General features: G+C 55.7%; 1 protein-coding gene across 12 annotated transcripts in view; it reads left to right on the forward strand.

Annotated features, from left to right (window-relative positions):
- The window catches only part of FBXO25 (F-box protein 25), a 52,204-nt gene extending 31,960 nt beyond the window's left edge, over positions 1-20,244 (forward strand). For 5 of the 12 annotated variants that reach the window (XM_043557161.1, XM_043557159.1, XM_043557160.1 and 2 more), the window contains 6 exons: positions 8,284-8,377; positions 10,711-10,895; positions 14,534-14,716; positions 16,001-16,144; positions 18,495-18,521; positions 19,061-20,244. In XM_043557161.1, the coding sequence (XP_043413096.1) occupies positions 8,284-8,377; positions 10,711-10,895; positions 14,534-14,716; positions 16,001-16,144; positions 18,495-18,521; positions 19,061-19,150 (723 nt within the window). In that variant the 3' untranslated portion in view covers positions 19,151-20,244. The remainder of the gene's footprint in view (positions 1-8,283; positions 8,378-10,710; positions 10,896-14,533; positions 14,717-16,000; positions 16,145-18,494; positions 18,522-19,060) is intronic. The other 7 variants (XM_043557166.1, XM_043557167.1, XM_043557178.1 and 4 more) reach the window with 5 other exon arrangements.
- Positions 20,245-20,460: the final 216 nt, after the last annotated feature.

Genomic DNA, 20,460 nt, shown 5'->3' on the forward strand with positions numbered 1-20,460 from the left:
TTGGGGTCATCGCAGTCAGAGGGACAGAGGGAAGAGCAGGTCTTTCGTGAGACTCTGACCTGATGATGTCACATGCGTTTTGTACTTGGTGTTTGTCGTAAGCGTGACAACAGGCAGCAAGCTGGTAGGAGAAAGGGGCTCATCAGAGTAGATCTCCACAGAGGCCTTGAGTGTGTGGATTGTCTACTCGTAGAAGGAGTTTCTGTCTTGGCTCAAAAAGAGCACGTGTCACCTGTAATGTTGTAGGCAAAGTGTAAGTGATGGTTTGTGATGCTGTTGATTTTGGGTTTTTAAATAGGGCTGTGACACATTGGAAGTATTTCCCTAGTAACAGCTCTTAGGAAATTAAAAGCGTGAGTGGAAGGACAAGAATATTGGGGGTTAAATAACTTGACACCTGAGGTAATGGTACCTGCTTGGTTTGGCCTTGGTCACAGTTGGCCAGGGCATCGAGAGTGACCAGCACATGGGGCCCCACGGCTGGGAGGTTCCAGCACCAGGGCCAGAGTGTGTTCTGAGTTGTCACCCAGGTGTACACACTGGCCGTCGGGGCGTGGCTGCTGCTCACTTCTTCTCCAGGTGAGGTGCTGGCATGTGACCCAGCCCCGTCACGGTGGCAAGAATCCAGCGTCCAGGAAAACCATACGTCTGCACAGGGGTCTGTTTTCCTGTAGGTATTTCCCCATGGTGCTCTTTGTCTCTCTCTCTCTCTCTCTCTCTCTCCCCCTTTTTTTTTTTAATATTTATTTATTTTTGAGAGAGTATGAGCGGAAGAAGGGCAGAGAGAGGGAGACACAGAATCTGAAGCAGACTCCAGGCTCTGAGCTGTCAGCACAGAGCCAGATAGATGTGGGGCTCGAACCCACGAACTGCAAGATCATGACCTGAGCTGAAGTCGGACGCTTAACCGACTGAGCCTCCCAGGCGTCCCCTCATGGTGGTCTCCCAAAGTTCGGATCCTGCTGTGTTGTTTCGTCCTGGCCATTCTTAACAACCCCCCCCCCCCGCCCCCGACCAGAGAGTTCACTTGTGCTGGGGTACTGGAAATTGGCAGCCAGGCAGAGACGGGGGGGGGGGGGGGGAGAAAAGGGCTCTGTGTGGTCAGGCTCAGACATTTCCAGAACTGGGCCAAGTGCTGTGACGGGGGAGGGTCCGTGGACTGCGGTCAGACGCCTGCATTTCCGTTGCTCAAACCCCTGATGAACTTTTTTCTCTGTATGCTGCACTCTTATCTGCTCAGGAACCTTTCTTCACACGTCCTTCATCTTTCTGAAAATGAAAATACCTACTTTAACCTCATCCTAAACAGTAAACCTGTGAAACTGTGAATTTTCTCCCTAACACATAAAAAAAATGCATACGTATGAATTTAAAACGTACTGTGTCCACTGCCAACTGCCGTGGTTTCATGCAGTTGGCAGTACTGGGCGTGTCCTTGTTGCCCCCGGGGGCAGTGTCCTAGGGACCTGGTGACCTGGGGAGGTGGTGGGGGAGGCCCCCAGGGGCAGTGCTCCCAGCCTCAGTGGCTCCTCCTGCCCGCAGGGCCTCCCGGCTCCATCACTGCCCAGCGAGAACCCTTGCCTTCTCACCTGCCCCCCTGCCCTTCACATCCCCCTCCACAGACCCCTCGCTTACGCCCACCTTCCACGAAAAGCAAAGGCACAGAACTGGCCCTCCGGCACCTTTTCTGCCCACGCCAGCTCTCCTGCCCTCTCCCAGTTGCGGTCTGGGTTTTCACCCTGGGACACCCCCCCCCCCCCGCTCCCCCCAACGCCACCAGCTCCATTCTGCTAGCTGCCACCTTCTCCGTGGAGATGCAGGGCCTCCACACGCTTGGCCGGGAGGCCCTTGTTGCCCAGCGGGTGCGTGCGCCCCAGGGAGGGGCTCGCGGGGTGCGTGTGTTCGCCCCAGAGAGGGGTTCGTGGGGCTTCATGACCTGCACTGATACAGCCAGCTTTGCCCGCAGGAGCCACTGCTTGATGTTTCTGTGCTGCTTTAAATGTTTGTAGCAGGGGCGCCTGGGTGGCGCAGTCGGTTAAGCGTCCGACTTCAGCCAGGTCACGATCTCGCGGCCCGTGAGTTCGAGCCCCGCGTCAGGCTCTGGGCTGATGGCTCAGAGCCTGGAGCCTGTTTCCGATTCTGTGTCTCCTTCTCTCTCTGCCCCTCCCCCATTCATGCTGTCTCTCTCTGTCCCAAAAATAAAAAAAAACATTGAAAAAAAAAAAAATGTTTGTAGCAATGCTTCCTACATCGGCAGCTAAGAGGATTGTCTTGGAGTTGTCAGTCAGGTGATCTCCCGTAGTTGATGCTGAGCAGTCCGCCCTCGTCAGTGTTGTTAAAATAAACCAGATGTGAAATGCTTCATTGTTTCCTTAGGTTTCCAGTGGCATTCAGTGATGTTTCCTTGAAAATTTGTCAAAGACATTCAGAGTTTGTACTTCTGGATATTCCATGAGATCCCTTTGTTTCCCTAAAATTAGCAAATTTAAACTGAGACTAATGAATAATTATTACACGTCTTCTGAATAAAAGTTAGTTTTGTGTTCAATTATGGACTGTTTCTGTTGCCAAAGTGAAAGCAGTTGGAGTGGGGGTATAGCCTTCATTCTCACCTTGGCAGGAATGAAAATTCAGTATCCTCTGAAAAGCAAATTCAGACTAAGTTGTCCTCTCCAGTCCTGTAGGTAACGGGGGTAAGCCATTCTTGGGATTATCTGTGAAGAAATATTTGAAATGTAGGGGTGCCTGGGTGGTTCAGTTGGTTAAGCGTCCAACTTCGGCTCAGGTCATGACCTCGTGGTCTGTGAGTTCGAGCCCGGTGTCGGGCTCTGTGCTAACAGCTCAGAGCCTGGAGCCTGCTTTCGATTCCATGTCTCCCCCTCTCTGTGCCCCTCCCATGCTCATGCTCTGTCTCCCTCTGTCTCTCGATAATAAATAAACATTAAAAAAAATTTTTAAAAATTGAGATGTTTTCATATCTAGATTACTTTAATAATTTTTCAAAATTTCAGTCTGATTTTGAGGAGTAAATGTTGTTTATCTGAGCTGCATTCACTCAACTTTATGAAGGAGAAGAAAAATTAACTTTAGGTGCCGTGTGCGTCCAATACCTGTGGCTGACGTGGAACAGAGGCTGAGCTGAGCATCACTTCTGCACGTGCGTGCTGGTGGGGCCCCCAGGGAGACCTGTGAGCGGGTATGGGCTGCGTATCGTAGAGCTCCAAGGGCGGGATGGGGTCGGCCCCCTCCTCCTGCACCAGGGCAGGTCTTGACTTTCCTGTCCACGCAGCTGGGGAGCAGGACAGCACTTCCTGCTCTGGGCTGACGCCCGTGTGCACCAGCACTCACGCCTCCCGCACCGCCCGGCTGTTTGCATACTTGAGAAACCATGGTCCTTCGTCACCACTGTCTGCTCTCTCGTCACGAGGGTGCTGCCGTATGTCAGTGTCAGGCTGATTGGTTATCGGTGATGGCAGACTGCTCTTAAATCCTGGCTCTAATCCACAAACACCTTCTTCTTGTTTTAATAGTTTGTGAAAATTGTCCTGGCCTGTTACTAAAGAGCCTTACCATAATTTATTGAGCTATTAAATTTCTTCACTCCCAGAAAATCAATGCAAACTGAAATGTTTTCACTTACTAGTAATTTTCCTCTCATTAAGTGACTGTCCACAGCTATTATTTCATAATATGGCCTGAGAAGTTTCCTTATTGATGAAGAAATAAAGACAAGTCAAGATGCAGCTTACATTTGACCCCTGGTGAGTGAACGGTTCTTAATACCTGGTCCATCATCCAGCTCAGTTTCCATTTACCCCATTTGTAAATCATGTACAAGTAGATGCATTTTTGGTCAGTTTTATGAGCTTACCTTCTTTAAGATAAAGACTCGGATTTAGTGGGATTTTGAGAATTCTACTTAAGAAAATTAAGCACACATTTGGAAACCCACCAAACCAGCATTTCAGAGACTCTTGTAAAGCAGATTCCATTCACATTGTGCGGTAAACACTTGTGCTCTCTGGTGGTGAAGCCCCATTTCCGGGCCAGTTCAGTGTGGCCGGTCCCTGCCCCCGGGTCAGCGTCTGGCTCCTGCGTGGGCAGCTTGTGTGTGCCCGTTTGGTCATTGCTTCAGAGCCTCTGAGCCTCAGTCATCACCGCCCAGGTCCCCGTCTGGAGCCCCAGGAGCGTGGGGACTTGGTCTGCTTTGCTCACTGCTGTGTCCCCAACGCCCTTCCTGTTTATCCTTCTCTTACTGTTGGCAGGTAGTTTCATTGTTTGTGTCTTTTGTTTAAAATTCTATATTACTCAAACAGTATCAGAAAGCATATAACTTTGAGAAACTCCTGTTTTATATCGGCATTCTGTGAGACACCTGCTTTCAGTCGAAGGAAGCGCTCTTCAACTCGCTTGACGTTTTGTTCTCAGTAAAATTAAATTCGACCTTGTAGCTCTGACATTTTAAAGCACTATGGCATAAACTGATGGTCATGCTAGTGCACTGGGAACGTAGGCTTTGGTTCTTTAGACAGTGAGTCCTCCCAGTGAATGCACGTCACCTAGAAATCCACAATGTCGTTCTCCTGGGTCTATGGGCTGCGGCCTCGGCTTTAATCTTGAACTGTCCACACGCTGATCCTGTCAGTGAGGTGACCTGTGTGAGAATCAGAGCCGCCAAGGCTCCCTTTAATGAGGAAGATTATAAATTGTGTAACAGTATAACATAGATGAAATAGCAGTCTTTCTTTCTGCCGGTTCGAGAAATCTGTGAATAAGATGCGAGTCCATGGGCTATCAGTCCAAGGAAAGTGGAGAAAAGGGATAATGCGAGCAGTAGAAATCCTGACTCACAAACCATCTGCTCAAGCCGGTTCCCAAATGGGAGGCTTGGTTTTCATGCAGCCTGTGTCAACTGTGATGCCCATCGGCCCTTGAGCAGAGGGACGGGGTCCCAGGCCTTGGCCGAGTCTGCCAGACGCCCTCCCTGGGATTCTGCACAGACTGCCCTGTCGCATCCAGGGTTAGGGTGACGGTTCTGCTCCTGCCTGTGATATCTGGTTAGAACTCTCTGCTCTCACAGAGTTTCGGCCGTGCTCCTATATTGTTAAATGCTGTGAAATTGAGAAGACTTCTAAAAATCAGATCATGAAATTCTAAGTCACTGAGGGCTGTTTGAACCTGGCAGTTGGGGGCAACGGCCTGGGTTTGAAAGATGCCTGTGCACGGGTCCTGGCTCTGCTCCCTGTGATGTCACTTTCCTGAGCTCTGTGGACGGTCCCAGCCATGCCCCCCCCCCCCCCCCCGCCCCAGGGTGCGGTAAGAGGCCAGTGACGTCAGGCCCCACAGACAGCGTCTGTGGTCACCACTCTGCTTTCCAGTGATTGTGAACGTGCTGGTGGAGCAGTGGCGTGGCTGTGCCCGTGAAGAGTGTCCCATGTAAAAGTCTGTAATAGACTTCGTTTAAACAGGAAACTGATTGGCCCTTTTTGTTGGTCTTTCTGCACCTCCCTGTGCTCGCGTGATCATTCAGAAATACCTGTATGTGTGGAGCCTTGAGCTTTCTCTGGGAGCCATGGTTAATCAGGAGTGCACCCTGGCGCTTTATTTAGCTGAATTCCGTTCTAGTTTTGTTACATTCTGACAGAGTTGGACCCCTAAGTGCTCTGTGGCTTTGAAATGTGTTACATTTTCCTTTGTGGCCATTTTCGTAATTGATTTTTGTAAGGGTTCTCTTGACCCATGAGAAAAATCCACATTCTCTATTTGAAGGATGTAATTTTTATCTGCTTATATTTAAACAAGATTTGGTGGTTATGTTAATCCTTCCAAATCTTTCTCATTTTGAATTTTCAAATTTGAAGAGATAATAAAAATCTCCATAACAAACTTTCATTGGGGCGCCTGGGTGGCTCAGTCGGTTGGACGGCCGACTTCAGCTCAGGTCACGATCTTGTGGTCTGTGGGTTGTGGTCTGTGCTGACAGCTCAGAGCCTGGAGCCTGCTTCTGATTCTGTGTCTCCCTCTCTCTCTGCCCCCTCCCCTGATTGCTGTCTGTCTCTCTGTCTCTCTCTCAAAAATAATGAACATTAAAAAAGAAAAACACCAAACTTTCATTAAATTTGCAACAGATTTTCTTTGTATATCTAACTACATAAAGGCTAATGTTTCATTGTATTTTCTTTGTAAATTGTGGCTTTTGCCCTTTTATCTTAATTACCATTTTAAGTTTTATTTTGAGAGGCAGAACATGAGCAGGAGAAGTGCAGAGAGCGAGAGAGAATCCCAAGAAGGCTTCACCCTGCCAGTGCAGAGCGTGACGAGGGGCTCGAACTCACCGTGAGATCGTGACCTGAGCCAAACCTAAGGGTCGGACGCTTAACTGACTGAGCCCCCCCGGACACCCCTAATTACCATTCCAGCCTGAAGTGTCACTTGTCACCCGTTACCATGGCTGCTCTGGTTTTCCTTGGGTTTGCACAGGCCCATGTGCTGGTCTCTGGCAGGTGTCCGTCCATCCTCCAGCCCCTGTGAGTGATGGCCCGGTCTGTCTCATGTGGATATTTTACACGATAGTGGAAAACCGTGGGGGGGGGGTGGGGTGTGCTTGGGAAGACGCAGCCCCATGGACCCTGGTCCCCGCGGGGAAGGAGCACTCATGAGGGCAGGAGGCCTCCAGCTTGGCCTCAGCGTGTTCTCTGCTCTGAGGTTGCTGAGGACCCCGGAGACACTTCACTTACAGGAGTTGTCTCAGTTGATACCGTGTAGAGATAAAAATAACTGTTACTTCTCTGTGGAAAAGTGAAGAGTGGGCGGCACTCCCTTTGCGAGCCTCCTTCGTGTCTGTGGCCGCATCCCATCCAACTGCCCCTGGAGCCCTTCATCACGCACCCCGGGAGTCTGGCTGACTTGGAAACCGCACAGTGGCATTTGGGGACATGGACAGACTGCTGGGCCGGGGCGCTCCCCTCCTCCTCCCTCTGTGCTCTGGGGAGCAGAAGAGATGTGTGTCTGCATGGCTGGTCTGTGTCTCCGAGGCCCCGTGTTGTGGCAGCGGGAACCTGTGTTTAGTAGCGATGCCACGCAGGCAGGTTGTCTGCAGGGCCGTGGCGCGAGGTCTGGGAGGCCGCGGTGGCTGGAGACCTGTCACTGGTGCAGCACTTCCTGGAACAGAGCCCATCCCTTCCTCCCAGTTGGCCTGAATTCTGTCTAATGTGGTTCTAAACTCAGGAGAAAGCGGGTGTTGTTCAGCCCCACGGTGCTGGCCGTGAGGACTTTCAAACTAGGAAGATGCTCAGCAGTGATCAGATCAGGACCAGAAGCCGAGGGGCTGGATCGTCTCGGACACGTCTGGTTTGATCGGCTAGGACCTGTAGGCCCCGCCCTGACGTGTGTGTGTGTGTGTGTCTGTGATCATGGCAGCGGAGCACACGTGTGTAAGCATGTTAGAGATGGGAGGATGATTTGCCCCCGAAGATGATCACGTGGTTGTCATCCTTGTAACGCCTGGTTTGGACTTTAGCGGCCTCCCTGGATTCCTTTTCTCCCTCTGGACACCGGCACGGTGAACTGGAGGGAGGGTGGAAAATCCACGTTCCGGGAGACAGGAGGCGGGTGTTCACGCACTCTGAGGCGGGTTCACGCTTGCGGAAAGCAGCCGAGATGGGGCAGAGACGGTGCAGGAAGCCGGGAACAGACGTGTTCCGACCGGGGGTGGGGGCAGGTGTGGGGGCCACCAGAAGACACTCGTGCCGGCGACGGGGAGGTCTGGCTGTGGCCCCCAGAGAATCCCGTTTGTGGGCCTGCAGGAGCGGGGAGGGGGGGTGGCCCTGCCGAACAGGCCCTGCAGGAGGGAGCCCGCGTCTCTCAGAACAGAGTGGGAGGGGGGCGTGGAGAGCCCGTGGCGCCCCCGCCGGTGGGAGTGAGACTGTGCAGGCAGACCCCGGTGGCGGTGCCGGAATCGGACGGGGCTGTCATGGGAGGTGGTAGCGGGTGGGCCAGGGGCCAGAGAGACGCGGGTATGGACGGAGGGACAGGAGCGGGCAAATGGGGAAGAACGAAAGGGAGAGAGAGCGTAAAGGGGAGAGGGCTGGTGGCGGCCAAAGGTGCGGCCCAGCACGCTGTAAGGATGGCATTCAGGAGACTTGCCTGAGGTGAAAATCGCCTTGGATCCGCCCCTCGAGTCCGCGTCCACCCTCGGAAATCACTGCGCTGAGGACGGTGACAGGCCAGGGGCCAGCGCGGCTCCTGCCTCCCCATCAGCTGATGCATCCTCTCCCGTTCCAGCTCCTGCAGCTCATCGCGAAATCCCAGCTGACCTCGCTGAGTGGCGTCGCCCAGAAGAATTACTTCAACATTTTGGACAAAATCGTCCAGAAGGGTGAGCTGCTGACCCATGTGTTTAATGACCTAAATAAGGAGACGGGGACGGGATTCCTCTTTATTACTCGCCAGTGTGGTCAGGAACCGCACTGTCCAATGACGTGGTAGTTTCTAGAGCCAAGTGTAGGTCAGTCTGTGGTTCTACCCTTCTGTTCCTGTGGTTTCCTTTCCTCAAGGTTGCTGTGCACACAAAGGAGCATAATACAGAAGATAGTCCCCCCAAGTTCTAGAAAGAGAATTCCTCTTGTCACGGGGCATCCCCGAGTTCTAGAGAGAAAGGTCACCTTGTCACAGGGAATCCCCAAGTTCTAGAGAGAGAGGTCACCTTGTCAGGGGGATCCCCGATTTCTAGAGGTAGAGTTCACCTTGTCACAGGGAATCCCCGAGTTCTAGAGAGAGAAGTCACCTTGTCATAGGGAATCCCCGAGTTCTAGAGAGAGAAGTCACCTTGTCATAGGGAATCCCCGAGTTCTAGAGAGAGGTCATCTAGTCATGGGGAATCCGTGAGTTCTAGAGAGAGAGGTCACCTTATCACAGGGAATCCCCGAGTTCTAGAGAGAGAGGTCATCTAGTCACGGGGATCCCCGAGTTTTAGAGAGAGAGTTCACCTTGTCACAGGGAATCCCCAATTACTAGAGAGAGAGAGTTCACCTTGTCAAGGGGAGTCCCCGAGTTCTAGAGAGTCGACCTTGTCAGGAGGGATCTCCGATTTCTAGAGAGAGTGTTCACCTTGTCAGGAGGGATCCCTGAGTTTTAGAGAGTTCACCTTGTTAAGGGGAATCCCCAGTTTCTAGAGAGAGAGTTCACCTTGTCACAGGGAATCCCCAATTTCTAGAGAGTTCACCTTGTCAGGGGGGATCCCCAAGTTCTAGAGAGAGAGTTCACTTTGTCAGGGGGAATCCCCAATTTCTAGAAAGAGAGTTCACCTTGTCAGGGGGAATCCCCGAGTTCTAGAGAGAGAGTGTTCACCTTGTCAGGGGTGATCCCTGATTTCTAGAGAGAGAGTTCACCTTCTCAGGGGAGATCCCTGATTTCTAGAGAGTTCACCTTGTCACAGGGATTCCCCAATTACTAGAGAGAGAGAGAGAGTTCACCTTGTCAGGGGGAATCCCCGAGTTCTAGAGAGAGAGTGTTCACCTTGTCAGGGGTGATCCCTGATTTCTAGAGAGAGAGTTCACCTTCTCAGGGGAGATCCCTGATTTCTAGAGAGTTCACCTTGTCACAGGGATTCCCCAATTACTAGAGAGAGAGAGAGAGTTCACCTTGTCAGGGGGAATCCCCGAGTTCTAGAGAGAGAGTGTTCACCTTGTCAGGGGGAATCCCCGAGTTCTAGAGAGAGAGAGCTCACCTTGTCAGGGGCGATCCCCGATTTCTAGAGAGAGAGTTCACCTTGTCACAGGGAATCCCCAATTTCTAGAGAGTTCACCTTGTCGGGGGATTCCCAAGTTCTAGAGAGAGAGAGAGTTCACTTTGTCAGGGGGAATCCCCAATTTCTAGAAAGAGAGTTCACCTTGTCAGGGGGACTCCCCGAGTTCTAGAGAGAGAGAGAGTTCACCTTGTCAGGGGGAATCCCCGAGTTCTAGAGAGAGAGTTCACCTTGTCACAGGTAACCAGGTGGCATGTCGTGCTTGCTTTATGTTTCCATGACCAAGGTTGTAGACGTTTAGGCATCAAACAAGCCTGGGGCTTTATTTTTAATTTAACGCTTGTCTTGATTAATTACTGGCTAATAATAAATGGAGTTTAAATTTCACACCATGAGTTTATGCTCCCGTGTAAATTTAGGATTGTATGTGTAAGGCATTTTTAAATATCAATTCTCTTTATGATGAGTATAAAGGAAGCAGAGGTTGCCAATTTTAAAGGCAAAATTATAGACTCAACCAAAATTCTACTATTAGGCAATATTTTCATGTTTTTCTAAATTTTATCATGTTTCTGGTATCTCAGAAGTGATGCCAGTTTGGGGTTGTGGTGAAATTAGGTCATCGTGTTTTGTTTTGGTTGAATATACATGACCTAAATTCACCACCATAATCATTTTCAAGCACATTCACATGGTTGTGTGACCACCCCTCCATCTGCCTCCGGAACATCCCCGTGGACTCTGACCCCTCCCTGGCGCCCACCCCGCCTTGTCTCAGAACGGGCTCCACATGGGGTCTGTCCCTTCGCGATGCCCCCCTCCCTCCCCGTTATGGGACACCACCCCCTGGATTCACCTCTGTTGGGGCAGAGCAGTGCTCCGCTCTGTGGCGCGTCTGTGAATGCTGTCGGTAGACGAGGAGTTGACTTGTACAGATCTGCAGTCTTGTGTTGTGTCCTACCCAGTGCTCGACGACCACCAGAACCCCCGCCTCATCAAGGATCTTCTCCAGGACCTGAGCTCCACCCTGTGCATCCTTGTCCGCGGGGTCGGGAAGTCCGTGCTGGTGGGGAACAGCAACATCTGGGTGTGCCGTCTGGAGACCGTTCTTGCCTGGCAGCAGCAGCTGCAGAACCTTCAGATGACTAAGGTAGGGGCTCGTGGGCCCGACAGCCGCGTGCGGGGAGTCCGCGTCACAGGATGCTTCCCGGTGACCACAGGGCCCGAGCGGCTGGTACAGCTTTTGGAGGGGTTTTTTCTTTGTGTGTTTGTAATTACTGCTTGAAGATGCTATGGGCCAGATGGCCCCGTGATGGCTTCCATCGCCTTTGAGAAGACCGTGGGGGTGGCCATCACCGAGAGGCTGGGTCGTGAGGCAGTGCGTTAACTTGCCTCTAAAGGAAGTTAGGTGTTTGGGCCAGAATAACACCCCGTGAGTCCATCTGCCTTGTACTGCCGGTGACTCCTGTGCACACAGTGCTGCTTCTCCAGGGTCCACGTTTGCCCCACGAGCCTGCTGTCCCTGTTGTCACATGCATCCGCCTGGAGCTCTGCAAGAACGCGCTTGGGCAGAAGAGGGTGCAGATCCCGTCACTTGTCCGGAAAGGGCTTATTCCAGGAACTAAAAGTGTTCGCCCAGTTGACTAAGTCAGTGTTGCAGGTGGTATTCTGTTCACGTCCAGGATTGTGTAAGGGAAAGAGTGGACGGAATGGCCTGCGGTGCCCAGCAGGTGATGGATTCTCCAGATTGCCCTTCTGATGGGGCTGAGGTCCCCTCCCGTCAGTGCGCCTGAGGCTCCACACGAAGGCGGCTGCTTTCAGAAGTGATCTGGAAAACCTTAACTATGGGCCACTTATTTGCCATCTGAATATGGGATTTACGGAAAGAGTAGAGGTTCCCTAACTATGGCTTGAAGTTACAACAGATTCGCTTACGTTCAGCGTTGGTAAGCACTCAACAGACTTGACAGAAGCATCATCTGTGCAGCGGATGTGGTGTCCCCCCCGCGGCTGAGGGCTGTGACTGGAAAGTCCGCCTGTGAGAGGGACACGCACGCCGTGTGGAAGCCTTGCACAAGTGGCCAGACCCCACACCTGTGCCCCACTTGTCTCTCGCGTGTGTGGCCAGACAGCCTAGAGGTGCCGCCTGAACTAGTGAGCTGGGGGAGGGCGGCCAGCAGGGGTCTGAGGTCAGAACCCCCATGGAGGGAGCTCGTGGAGAGAGAAACGGGCGGTGACAGCAGCCCCCACGGGAGGGCAGACAAGCACACGGTTGGGCTGGGGCACGTTGCATCACGAGGGGAAGGCAGGCAGAGGCCTTGGCCGCTAGCAGGACCGAGAAGGCACCCGCCTCCTGGTGGGTCCTCCTGTCATTTACGGCAGCTTGGAGGAGGCCCCAAGGGAGGGCAGGGGCAGGGACTGTCTCCTGACCTGGGCCCCGCTCTGCGCTCAGAGCTGGCTTTCCTGGGGCATGGTCCCCGCAGTCACTCGCACCAGGGAGGAAACGGAAAGACTGGTGTGTGAAGTGACACGGTCATGTCCATGCCGGTCCTGATATCGGATATCGCGCCATGGGCTCCCTCTCTGCCCGCGTGACCTGGGCTTTGTACCCTCACAGCGGGCAGTGCGGGGAGGCTCACGGGTGGGAAGGTTACAGGAACTCGGAGGCAGGAGCTCCTCAGGGCGTCAGGCTGAGGCCACAGGCCAGCGAGCCTTGAGCTCCACCTTCGATTATTCAGAGGACGCTTGTGTAGACGCCAGTGGAGCAGGGCAGCCGAGCATGCGCCCGGAGCATGGACGGTGTGGGTCCAAGAGCACCGCCTGGAGCTGAGCCCCGCCGGCCTCGGACACCGCGTCCCGTGTCCCTGGTGGCAGCAGTGGCCTCCTCTTCCAAGTTCCAGGAAAGAAGTCAGCGTGGTGACCCTTAAATGTAGGCTCCTGGCCTCCCAGAACTGTGTGGCCAGGTTGTGGGCATCTGCATCAGGGGGTCATTGTGTGCTGGGAGCCCAGGCAGCCCGGGCGGGACTGCAGGGGACCGTGCGTGACCGCAGGTCAGTCCAGCTCGTGGGTGTGAGAGTCATGGTGCCTGAGTCTGGGGTCCTGCCTGCGGGGAGCAGACCCCTTGCTGTTGCTGCTGCTGAAAGGTGGTGGAAACTCCCCCAGGGCAAGGACAGGAGGCCCTGCTGTGAGGGGAGAAAGTCGAGGGCGGAGGCGGGTCCTCACTGGGTCCTGTGGGAGCCAGGGCAGATCGAGGGCCTGCAGCGAAGGTGGGCGTGCTTCCGCAGGAGTGGGAACGGGTACGTGCGATGTGCCAGGAGGGCCAGAGCAGGAGGGGAGGAGCCGCGTTCCTGCCCGCCTGGGGACCTGCTTGTGGAGCTCAACAGGAAATGGCTCAGCAGTGGGGGGGGGGGGGGGGGGCAGCTGAGTGGAAGGCACCACAGCTTCGGCTCTCAACTGACGGTCCAGCCGGGGTTTGTGCCGCCTCACGTTTGCTGGTGTTTTCTGTGGTGCCGTCTGGTTCAGTCACACTGGACCGTCCGGCCTCGCCAATCAGGGCGTTTCCTGCGCCTTGTGAGGGCAGCGGGTGTTCATGAGCTCCGGTGTGACGTGCAGGTTCCTCTGGGGAGGAGGAGCACAGGAGCAGAAGGAGCCGTCACATTCCTGCTGTAGTGCCCACGGAGCATGTGTGTGTGGGCCCGCGCGTGCGCCCTCTGCCGTGTGCCAGCAGCACTGACAGCTCGTGTCTGCGGGCGCCGTGCTGTCCAGCGGAGGCGGGGACACGTTTGTCAGTGCGATGGCAGGAACACGGGACACGCCTGTGCAGCACCGCCCGGTGACGTCTCCCAGGCTGGTGGCTAGGGGCCCGACGAGGGGAAACATCCTCAGAGATGTGCCCTGAGCTGTCACCACGCCCGGAGGCATGGGAATCCTCCTCACGGCCCCCGCAAAGTGCCACGATGCACCTGTATGGGGACTGCTGCCGAGCAGTGACACAGCGACGACGTGGACCGAGAGTGCGCGGCCTGGCCCCTCTCCGCAACTGCCGGGGGATTTGGGGACCAAGCTCGAGGAGTGCTCCCCCCACAGGCACCGACTGTGCCTAGGGAACTGGGCTGCCCAAGAGAACAGAAACCAGAGGGAGCCGGCCGTCCCTGGGGCTGACCGCCAGGGACGAGGACAGTCTCTCAGCCACTCAGCCACGTCAGGAGTGTGCACGGGTGTGCACACGTCCCCGAGCCCACAGGACTCTGCACCCTTGTTTAACCCTCACCGCGCTCCCCGTGTGCTAGTGAGGGGTTCTTGCCGGGAGGTGGGGGTGCTGACAGGGTGCCTGCCTCCCTCCCTCTGTCGCCTCTCTCTCCATCCGGGTCCCCTCCCCCACCTCCCCTCCACTCCCCCCATGGGGTGTGCACAGGCTCCACCCCATCCCTTGGAGCTGCACCCTCGGGAGGGAGTGGGGAGGGCACAGCTTCTACATTAGAAACTGGATACCCAGCGCTACCGGGGCCTCTGCGATCAGCCAGTGACTCCCCGCCACCCCCCTCCCTGCTCAGGACCCCCTGGCCCCCAGCCACGTCCATGCCATGTGGAAGATGTGAATCTTGCGCAGGGGGAGGGTGTGACCCCTGGGGCCTGGGGCAGCACAGGACTCCACTGCCAGGAGGGAGGGACGGTGGCATTTGGGCGGCGCGTTGGTCGGCTTCTGCTCAGGCTCGGCTGCTGGGCTTCCTTACGGCCTGGCGCCCTCTCGTGCTGCGCGCAGTGAACCGCCGTCCGTGTCCCTTCCAGCAGGTGAACGATGGCCTCACCCTCAGCGACCTCCCACTGCACATGCTCAACAACATCCTGTACAGATTCTCCGATGGCTGGGACATCGTGACGCTGGGCCAGGTGACCCCGACCTTGTCTGCGCTCAGTGAGGACCGGCAGCTGTGGAAGCGGCTGTGTCAGTACCACTTCGCGGAGAAGCAGGTGAGCGTGGGGGCCCCTCAAAGCTTGTGCAGGACCCCGTGATTTCTCCTCGGGAGCTTGTGAAGTTCAGTTTCCACGTTGGGGAGGGTCCGTGACGGCAGATGTGACCCAGCACAGATGGCAGAGTGAGGCAGGGCTTTTGGGTCCCCGGTCGGCACCAGGGCATCTGTTCCTTGCCCGCCGGCCTCCCCCGCGCCGCATGCCCTGTAGGTGCTATGCCCCCTGAACCCGAGCCTGTGCCCAGCAGCTGTACACGGCTCTCTGCGCTGCGCTCCCCTCCCCGCAGCCCGTGCCTTCAGACCCAGTTCTGAGAACCGGCGACCTGCCGGCCGTTCCGGTTTGCTGTCGTGACTCCGGGACCGGAGCTGGAGTCTCACACACGTGAGGGGCAGGTGGGACGGTCAGGAACCAGGCCACCTGTCAGAGGAGGGTGTGGCTGCTGTGGGGACAGATGAGGGCAGTAGACAGAGCCTTGGATGTGTGCTCCGGGGGAGGCCGTCGCTCTCGGAGGACAGGGCGGCGGGTGTCCTTGAGAAAGGGCAGGTTGTGGTGTGCGTGAGGGTGCTGCAGCCACGCCGTGTCCCGGGCTTTCCCCAGCAGGCTGAGAGGAGCCACGAGAGCACTGGGAGCAGAGTGCAGTTTCTGTGAGATTGTTGGTCCTCTGGAAGAACGTTCAGGAGAGTGTGAGGATGCCTCCGAGGCCAGGAGGGCGGCTCCTGGAGGAGGCGCTGGGGCTGGAGTGGCACAGGGAAGTGAGCGGGCCACCTGCCCTGGAGACCAGACGGAGTCCAGGGCGTAAGGGACCCACCAGACCTGGTGCTGGAGGTCCTGGGCCGTCAGCTAAGCAAAGGGCCATTGGGTTTAGTTGGAGGCCTCTGTGACCCCAGAGAAAATGGTCAAGTTGGATTTGCTGTGGAAGAATCAGAGAAGTCAGGATGAATTTCAGCTGCGAGGAAAGACTGGGGTTCTAAGGTCAGCATAGATGAGGGGTGTTGAATTCTTTGGAGGGAGCAGGGGGAGAAGCCAGGGAAGGAGAGAAAAGGTTCTCCAGGATGGAGGCGGCAGGTGGGACTTGCCTTGGGCGCTGTCTCTGACGGTGGCAGAGCCCCAGGAGGGCACAGGTCTCCTGGGCGGGGATGCTGCCCTGTCCTGGTCCCATCTGATTTGATCCAGGTGAGTTGCATTTCAGGTAACTGTGTCCTGCACTCTGCTGCCTTGTGAAGTCAAGCTGCACCTGATACCGTCTGTGAGAGCCACGTGCTGAACAGAGTTGTGTGTGTCCAGTTTTGTAGACACCTGATCGTTTCGGAGAAGGGCCACGTGGAGTGGAAGCTCATGTACTTCGTGCTGGAGAAGCACTACCCAACCCGGGAGCAGTACGGGGACACCCTGCACTTCTGCCGGCACTGCAGCATCCTCTTCTGGAAGGTGAGGCAGCTGGGCGGCTGCATCCTGGACACGGCTGTCCACTGTAGGCCCAACAGTAAGAAGATGACAGTTTCCTCAGTGTCACGGCAGGGGGACCAAGTCACGGAAGTAAAACGTAGAACTTGGAGTCTGAATCAGAACACATTTCTGCCTTTGCTGGGCACTCGCTGGCAGGACGTGTCCCCGGGTTGGTGGGGCCCATGGCTCCTGGTCCTGGGCCGGTGCCGGGTTCCTGCCGCATCTCCTGCCTGCGGTTCTGGATGCCCTACCAGCCCACAACTGGAGGGCAGGGGTGAACTGTCCTTTGTACACCTGGGTGGAGCCCGTCTGGAGCTGTTCCGGGACCCCTTGGAGGTGCCTCCACAGGCTCCCCCTCCAGGCCCAGCCCCCACAGTAGGGAGGGCACAGCCTTCCAGACACACAGGGGGTTTCCTGACTTACCTGACGGAAACTGGACCAGAGTTTCCTGACTCACACTTGAACCCGAGTACCCAGTGTGCTGGGCGCCCGGCACCCTGTCACCTCCCGCCACGCAGACCTGGGGCTCTCCTGGGCCCTCCAGGCGGAGGTGAGCACGTGCACACCTGCCCTGGGCAGCCCCTCGTCTTCCTCACCTGCTGATACTCTGCATCTGGGACTGTGTGTTTATGTTGTGAGATTTCCACGGGAGAGGGGAGCAGACCCTGCTGAGGGTGACCCGGTGCGCGTCCCGTGTGCGGCATGGCCCTCTCGCGCTCTCCCGCCATCCACGTCTACCTGGCTGATCCAGCCCTATCTGTTCACTTCTACCTGTGATTTGTTAGGTAGACCATGTAGCAAGCCCTAGGTTGTCGGAAAAGAGAGGACTGCTTGAGATTTTTCTCATTTCACGTTATATTTACGGTAGTGTCACTTTTGGGATTTCAGGTTATCCGTGGCAGTGAATGTGATGATGTTGTTTGCTGTATTATTTTAATGGAGGTTTATTTACTCTGTGAAAGGTGGGCAGCGTCACGGATCCTTCCTGATGCCTCCTTGCGCCAGTTACATGCGATCGTGTTTCTGACTCGCTGGCTTACACTTTAGCAGGACTTCCTTCTCAGAACGGAAAAGACAGAACATGTCATGTGTCTTGCAGTGGCTGTCCTGTAGAACATGTTCTCTAGAACACAGTTCAAGAGCAGAGCGTCTGTGAGCAGGCCCGTCCCTCCCTCGGTCTCATGTCTGTCAGAGGATGAGTGGGGCTCCAGGTGGGGGCAGAGGGGCCTGGGTCACCAGTCGAAGGGCACAGACGATAGTGTGATGGGGGCCGCGTCTCACACACGGCATGTCCTTGTGGACAGAGAGGTGTTGGGGCCTCACCTGACAGGACCAGACTGACCTCTGTCTGCAGTCCCAGCACTGATGCCAACCCACCACGGTGTGTCCCCTGATGCCGTTGGAGCGGGTCCCTGCATGCGATCTGGTCTCAGGGCCCCTTGCTCAGTGCCTACACTGGGGGCCCTGCTCCTTCCTCCTGCCTGGCTGCAGCTGAGTGTCTGGACCCCCCCTCCTGCCCCCGCAGCTCCAGGGAGAGTGGTGTCAGGTTGGGGGGGGGTGTTGGGAGCCAGACAGAGTCCAGGTACTGCCTGGGACCATGTCACCTGTCTTGGGGTGTCTGCCACCAGAGATCAGATTGAGGAGAGACCGGTGTTGATGACACTGCAGGTCTGGGGCTCTGGGTGGGAGTGGGAGTGATCACAGCTGGCTATGCCTGTGTGCAGGAGGTTCCCGGGCCGCCTCGTGCACTCTGCCTCCACGACGCAGTGACAATACGCTGGTGTCCAGCCCCAGGTCCCTGCAGCCAGGCCCACGCGTGGCGGGCGGGTGGTGGTCTCCTTCCTCTTGACCCCAGTGGGTGGTGGGCGGGTGGCCACGAGGCTCCTGGCACCTGTGGGATCTAGTTCACTTGATTCAGCAGCAGGCGCTCAGCTGTGAGGGAAGGAACAAAGGGCTTTCCTAAACCTGTTGTAAACCTTTCAGTACAAAACGTACGTGGAAACACCAGCTCTGCTTTGCGTGTTCTAGTGAACAGTCGCAAAGAGCTTGGGCACCGAGTGGTCAGTGGAGGTGGATGTGGAAACGGGCATCTTTGTCGCTGCCACAGGACCATCCTCAAGTCGAGGGGTCCTCGGTGCTGCCACCCACGCTCGCTTTAATGACACGTGTGTGGCCTGGTCTAATTACCCGATGGTTCTGGTTAACACTCAGACACCTGCTATCAGAGCCAGTGTTCAGTGCAGCCCGCTCTCTCGCTCGCTCTAATGCTGGTTTTCCTTTCTCTCCCGCCCCTGCCCACACTCCTCCCGGTTCTTTCTCCACGATCTCGAAGGACTGCCGCCTTGCTTTGTTGTTCAAGGTACCTCCGTGCTAGACCAGGCCTGTGTCGCGTCCCATGCATGCTCCCCACCGACCGGCTGGCCTGGGCTCCCAGCATGCGTGGGGCCTGCGGCCAGAGGTGGGCTCCTGCTCGCTCCAGCCCCACCAGGGTTCAGGGAAGACCCTGCAGGCCAGCGCTCGAGCGGCAGGCTCAGCCGGAGGGGAAATCGTAGACTAGTCCTTAGACCTCCCGCGCAGGTGCTGCCCTGGCGTGGCCGAGGGCTCCCGTCGGCCTGGGCTCTCAGTCCACAGAAAGCCTGTGTCCTTAGTCCTCTGTCCTGTTAGGTGTGACCCTGGTCCCCAGCTGCACGCTGCCTGCGAGCTGATGGGCGTGGGCCTGACCCCACGGGGCAGGGTGGGAGCAGAGCGGCTGCGGGGGAACACAGCGTGTGGAGCCAGGCCAGGGAGGCAGAAACCCCCGGCCCCTATCTCTTCTGACAAACTGCCGTGGCCCGTGTACTTCCCACGTGTTGTGACGGGGCAGCTGCTGGGTGCTGACGCCTCTCCCTCCCCCCGCAGGACTCGGGGCACCCCTGCACGGCCGCCGACCCCGACAGCTGCTTCATGCCTGTGTCTCCACAGCACTTCATCGACCTGTTCCGGTTCTGAAGGTGCCATCGCTGCGGGAGGGGCGTCAACACCGGGTGGCACCCACACCAGGCAGCAGCCAGCGGTGAGGATAGGGACATGAGGATGAGGACGAGGACGACGTGGAGAACGCTCCCCCGTGTGGCCAGGGCTGTGGGGCTGGTTTCAGTTACAAAGGGGGTCAGGGAACCCAAGCAAAAGCATTTCTACTCTCTCCTCTAGAAAGTCCTTTTCATCCAAGTCTACTAAAATTGGCAACTTTGCAGATTTATAAGTACGGTTCAGTCAGATTCTGGATTTTTAGCACCACACTGTGTGCTGAGCTGACACTAACAGCTAATGCTGTTCTTCCTAACTGTCCAATGATAGTTTCCTGATTTCGTAGTCATGAGAGGCAGGGGACAGAGTAAGTGAGCCTTGTAGATACCGGGTGCAGAGTATTTATTTTTCTTCGTGTGTGTTAACTGCACTGGCTGTGTCCAAGTGAACCCTCTGCGCATTGAACCTTGGGAGACGTGCGGTGTCTCTGTGTTTGGTGGTCGGGCTGTGAACTCTGCAGAGGTGGCCGGCAGAGGCGGTGGTGGGGTGCTCCTGGTGAACCACAGGGCAGCAGCCGGCCACGGAGCGTGTGCCACGGCAAGGAGGAGGAGGGACAGCCCTCGGCCTCGACTGCCCTGTACTGGAGACCCTTTTACAGACAGAGTAATAAATCTTGTCTGTCTACCGACGGAGCTTCTGTTTTGCGTCTTTCTGGAAAAGTGTGAGTGATTTGATATCATTTATTTAAACTTTTAAAAAAGATTGCCTTATTTTTAAAATAATGCACGTCTATTTTAGATAATTTTGAAAATAAAGGTGTTAAAAAAGAATATAAAAATCCCCCATAATCCTGCCCCTGGAGGGGCCTGCTGTCTCTTGCTAGAAAGGATGTCGCCACCCCCTCCCGCTGTTGGAGAGAAACACATCGTGGATTCCGGTCTTTCAGTAGTGTCAGGGACCACCCGCCCACCCCCCCGCGGAATCATTTCTACTTTGTCCTTTAGTGTTTGTCTCTGCCAAGTGTATTGGAATGGTTTGCAGTTTTGCATACTTGTAAGTAAAGATTCTGCACCTTCGGTGTCCTGTCCTGTATTGCCCGGATGCTGGGGGCACAGCTTGTACGCGGTGCACAGTCGCTTCCCGCGGAATGGCCGTGGAGCCCAGGGCGTCTGTGTCTTATGTAAGAGCTTCTCATGGAGTGTAAGCCTCCGTTTAGCATTTTCACTTTATGAGCAACCGTTTTCTCAGCAGCATTTTGAAAGCATGGTTTTCATTGGTTGCTCAGCACCATC

The sequence above is a fragment of the Prionailurus bengalensis genome, chromosome B1 (assembly GCF_016509475.1).
Source record: "Prionailurus bengalensis isolate Pbe53 chromosome B1, Fcat_Pben_1.1_paternal_pri, whole genome shotgun sequence".
NCBI lineage: Eukaryota > Metazoa > Chordata > Mammalia > Carnivora > Felidae > Prionailurus > Prionailurus bengalensis.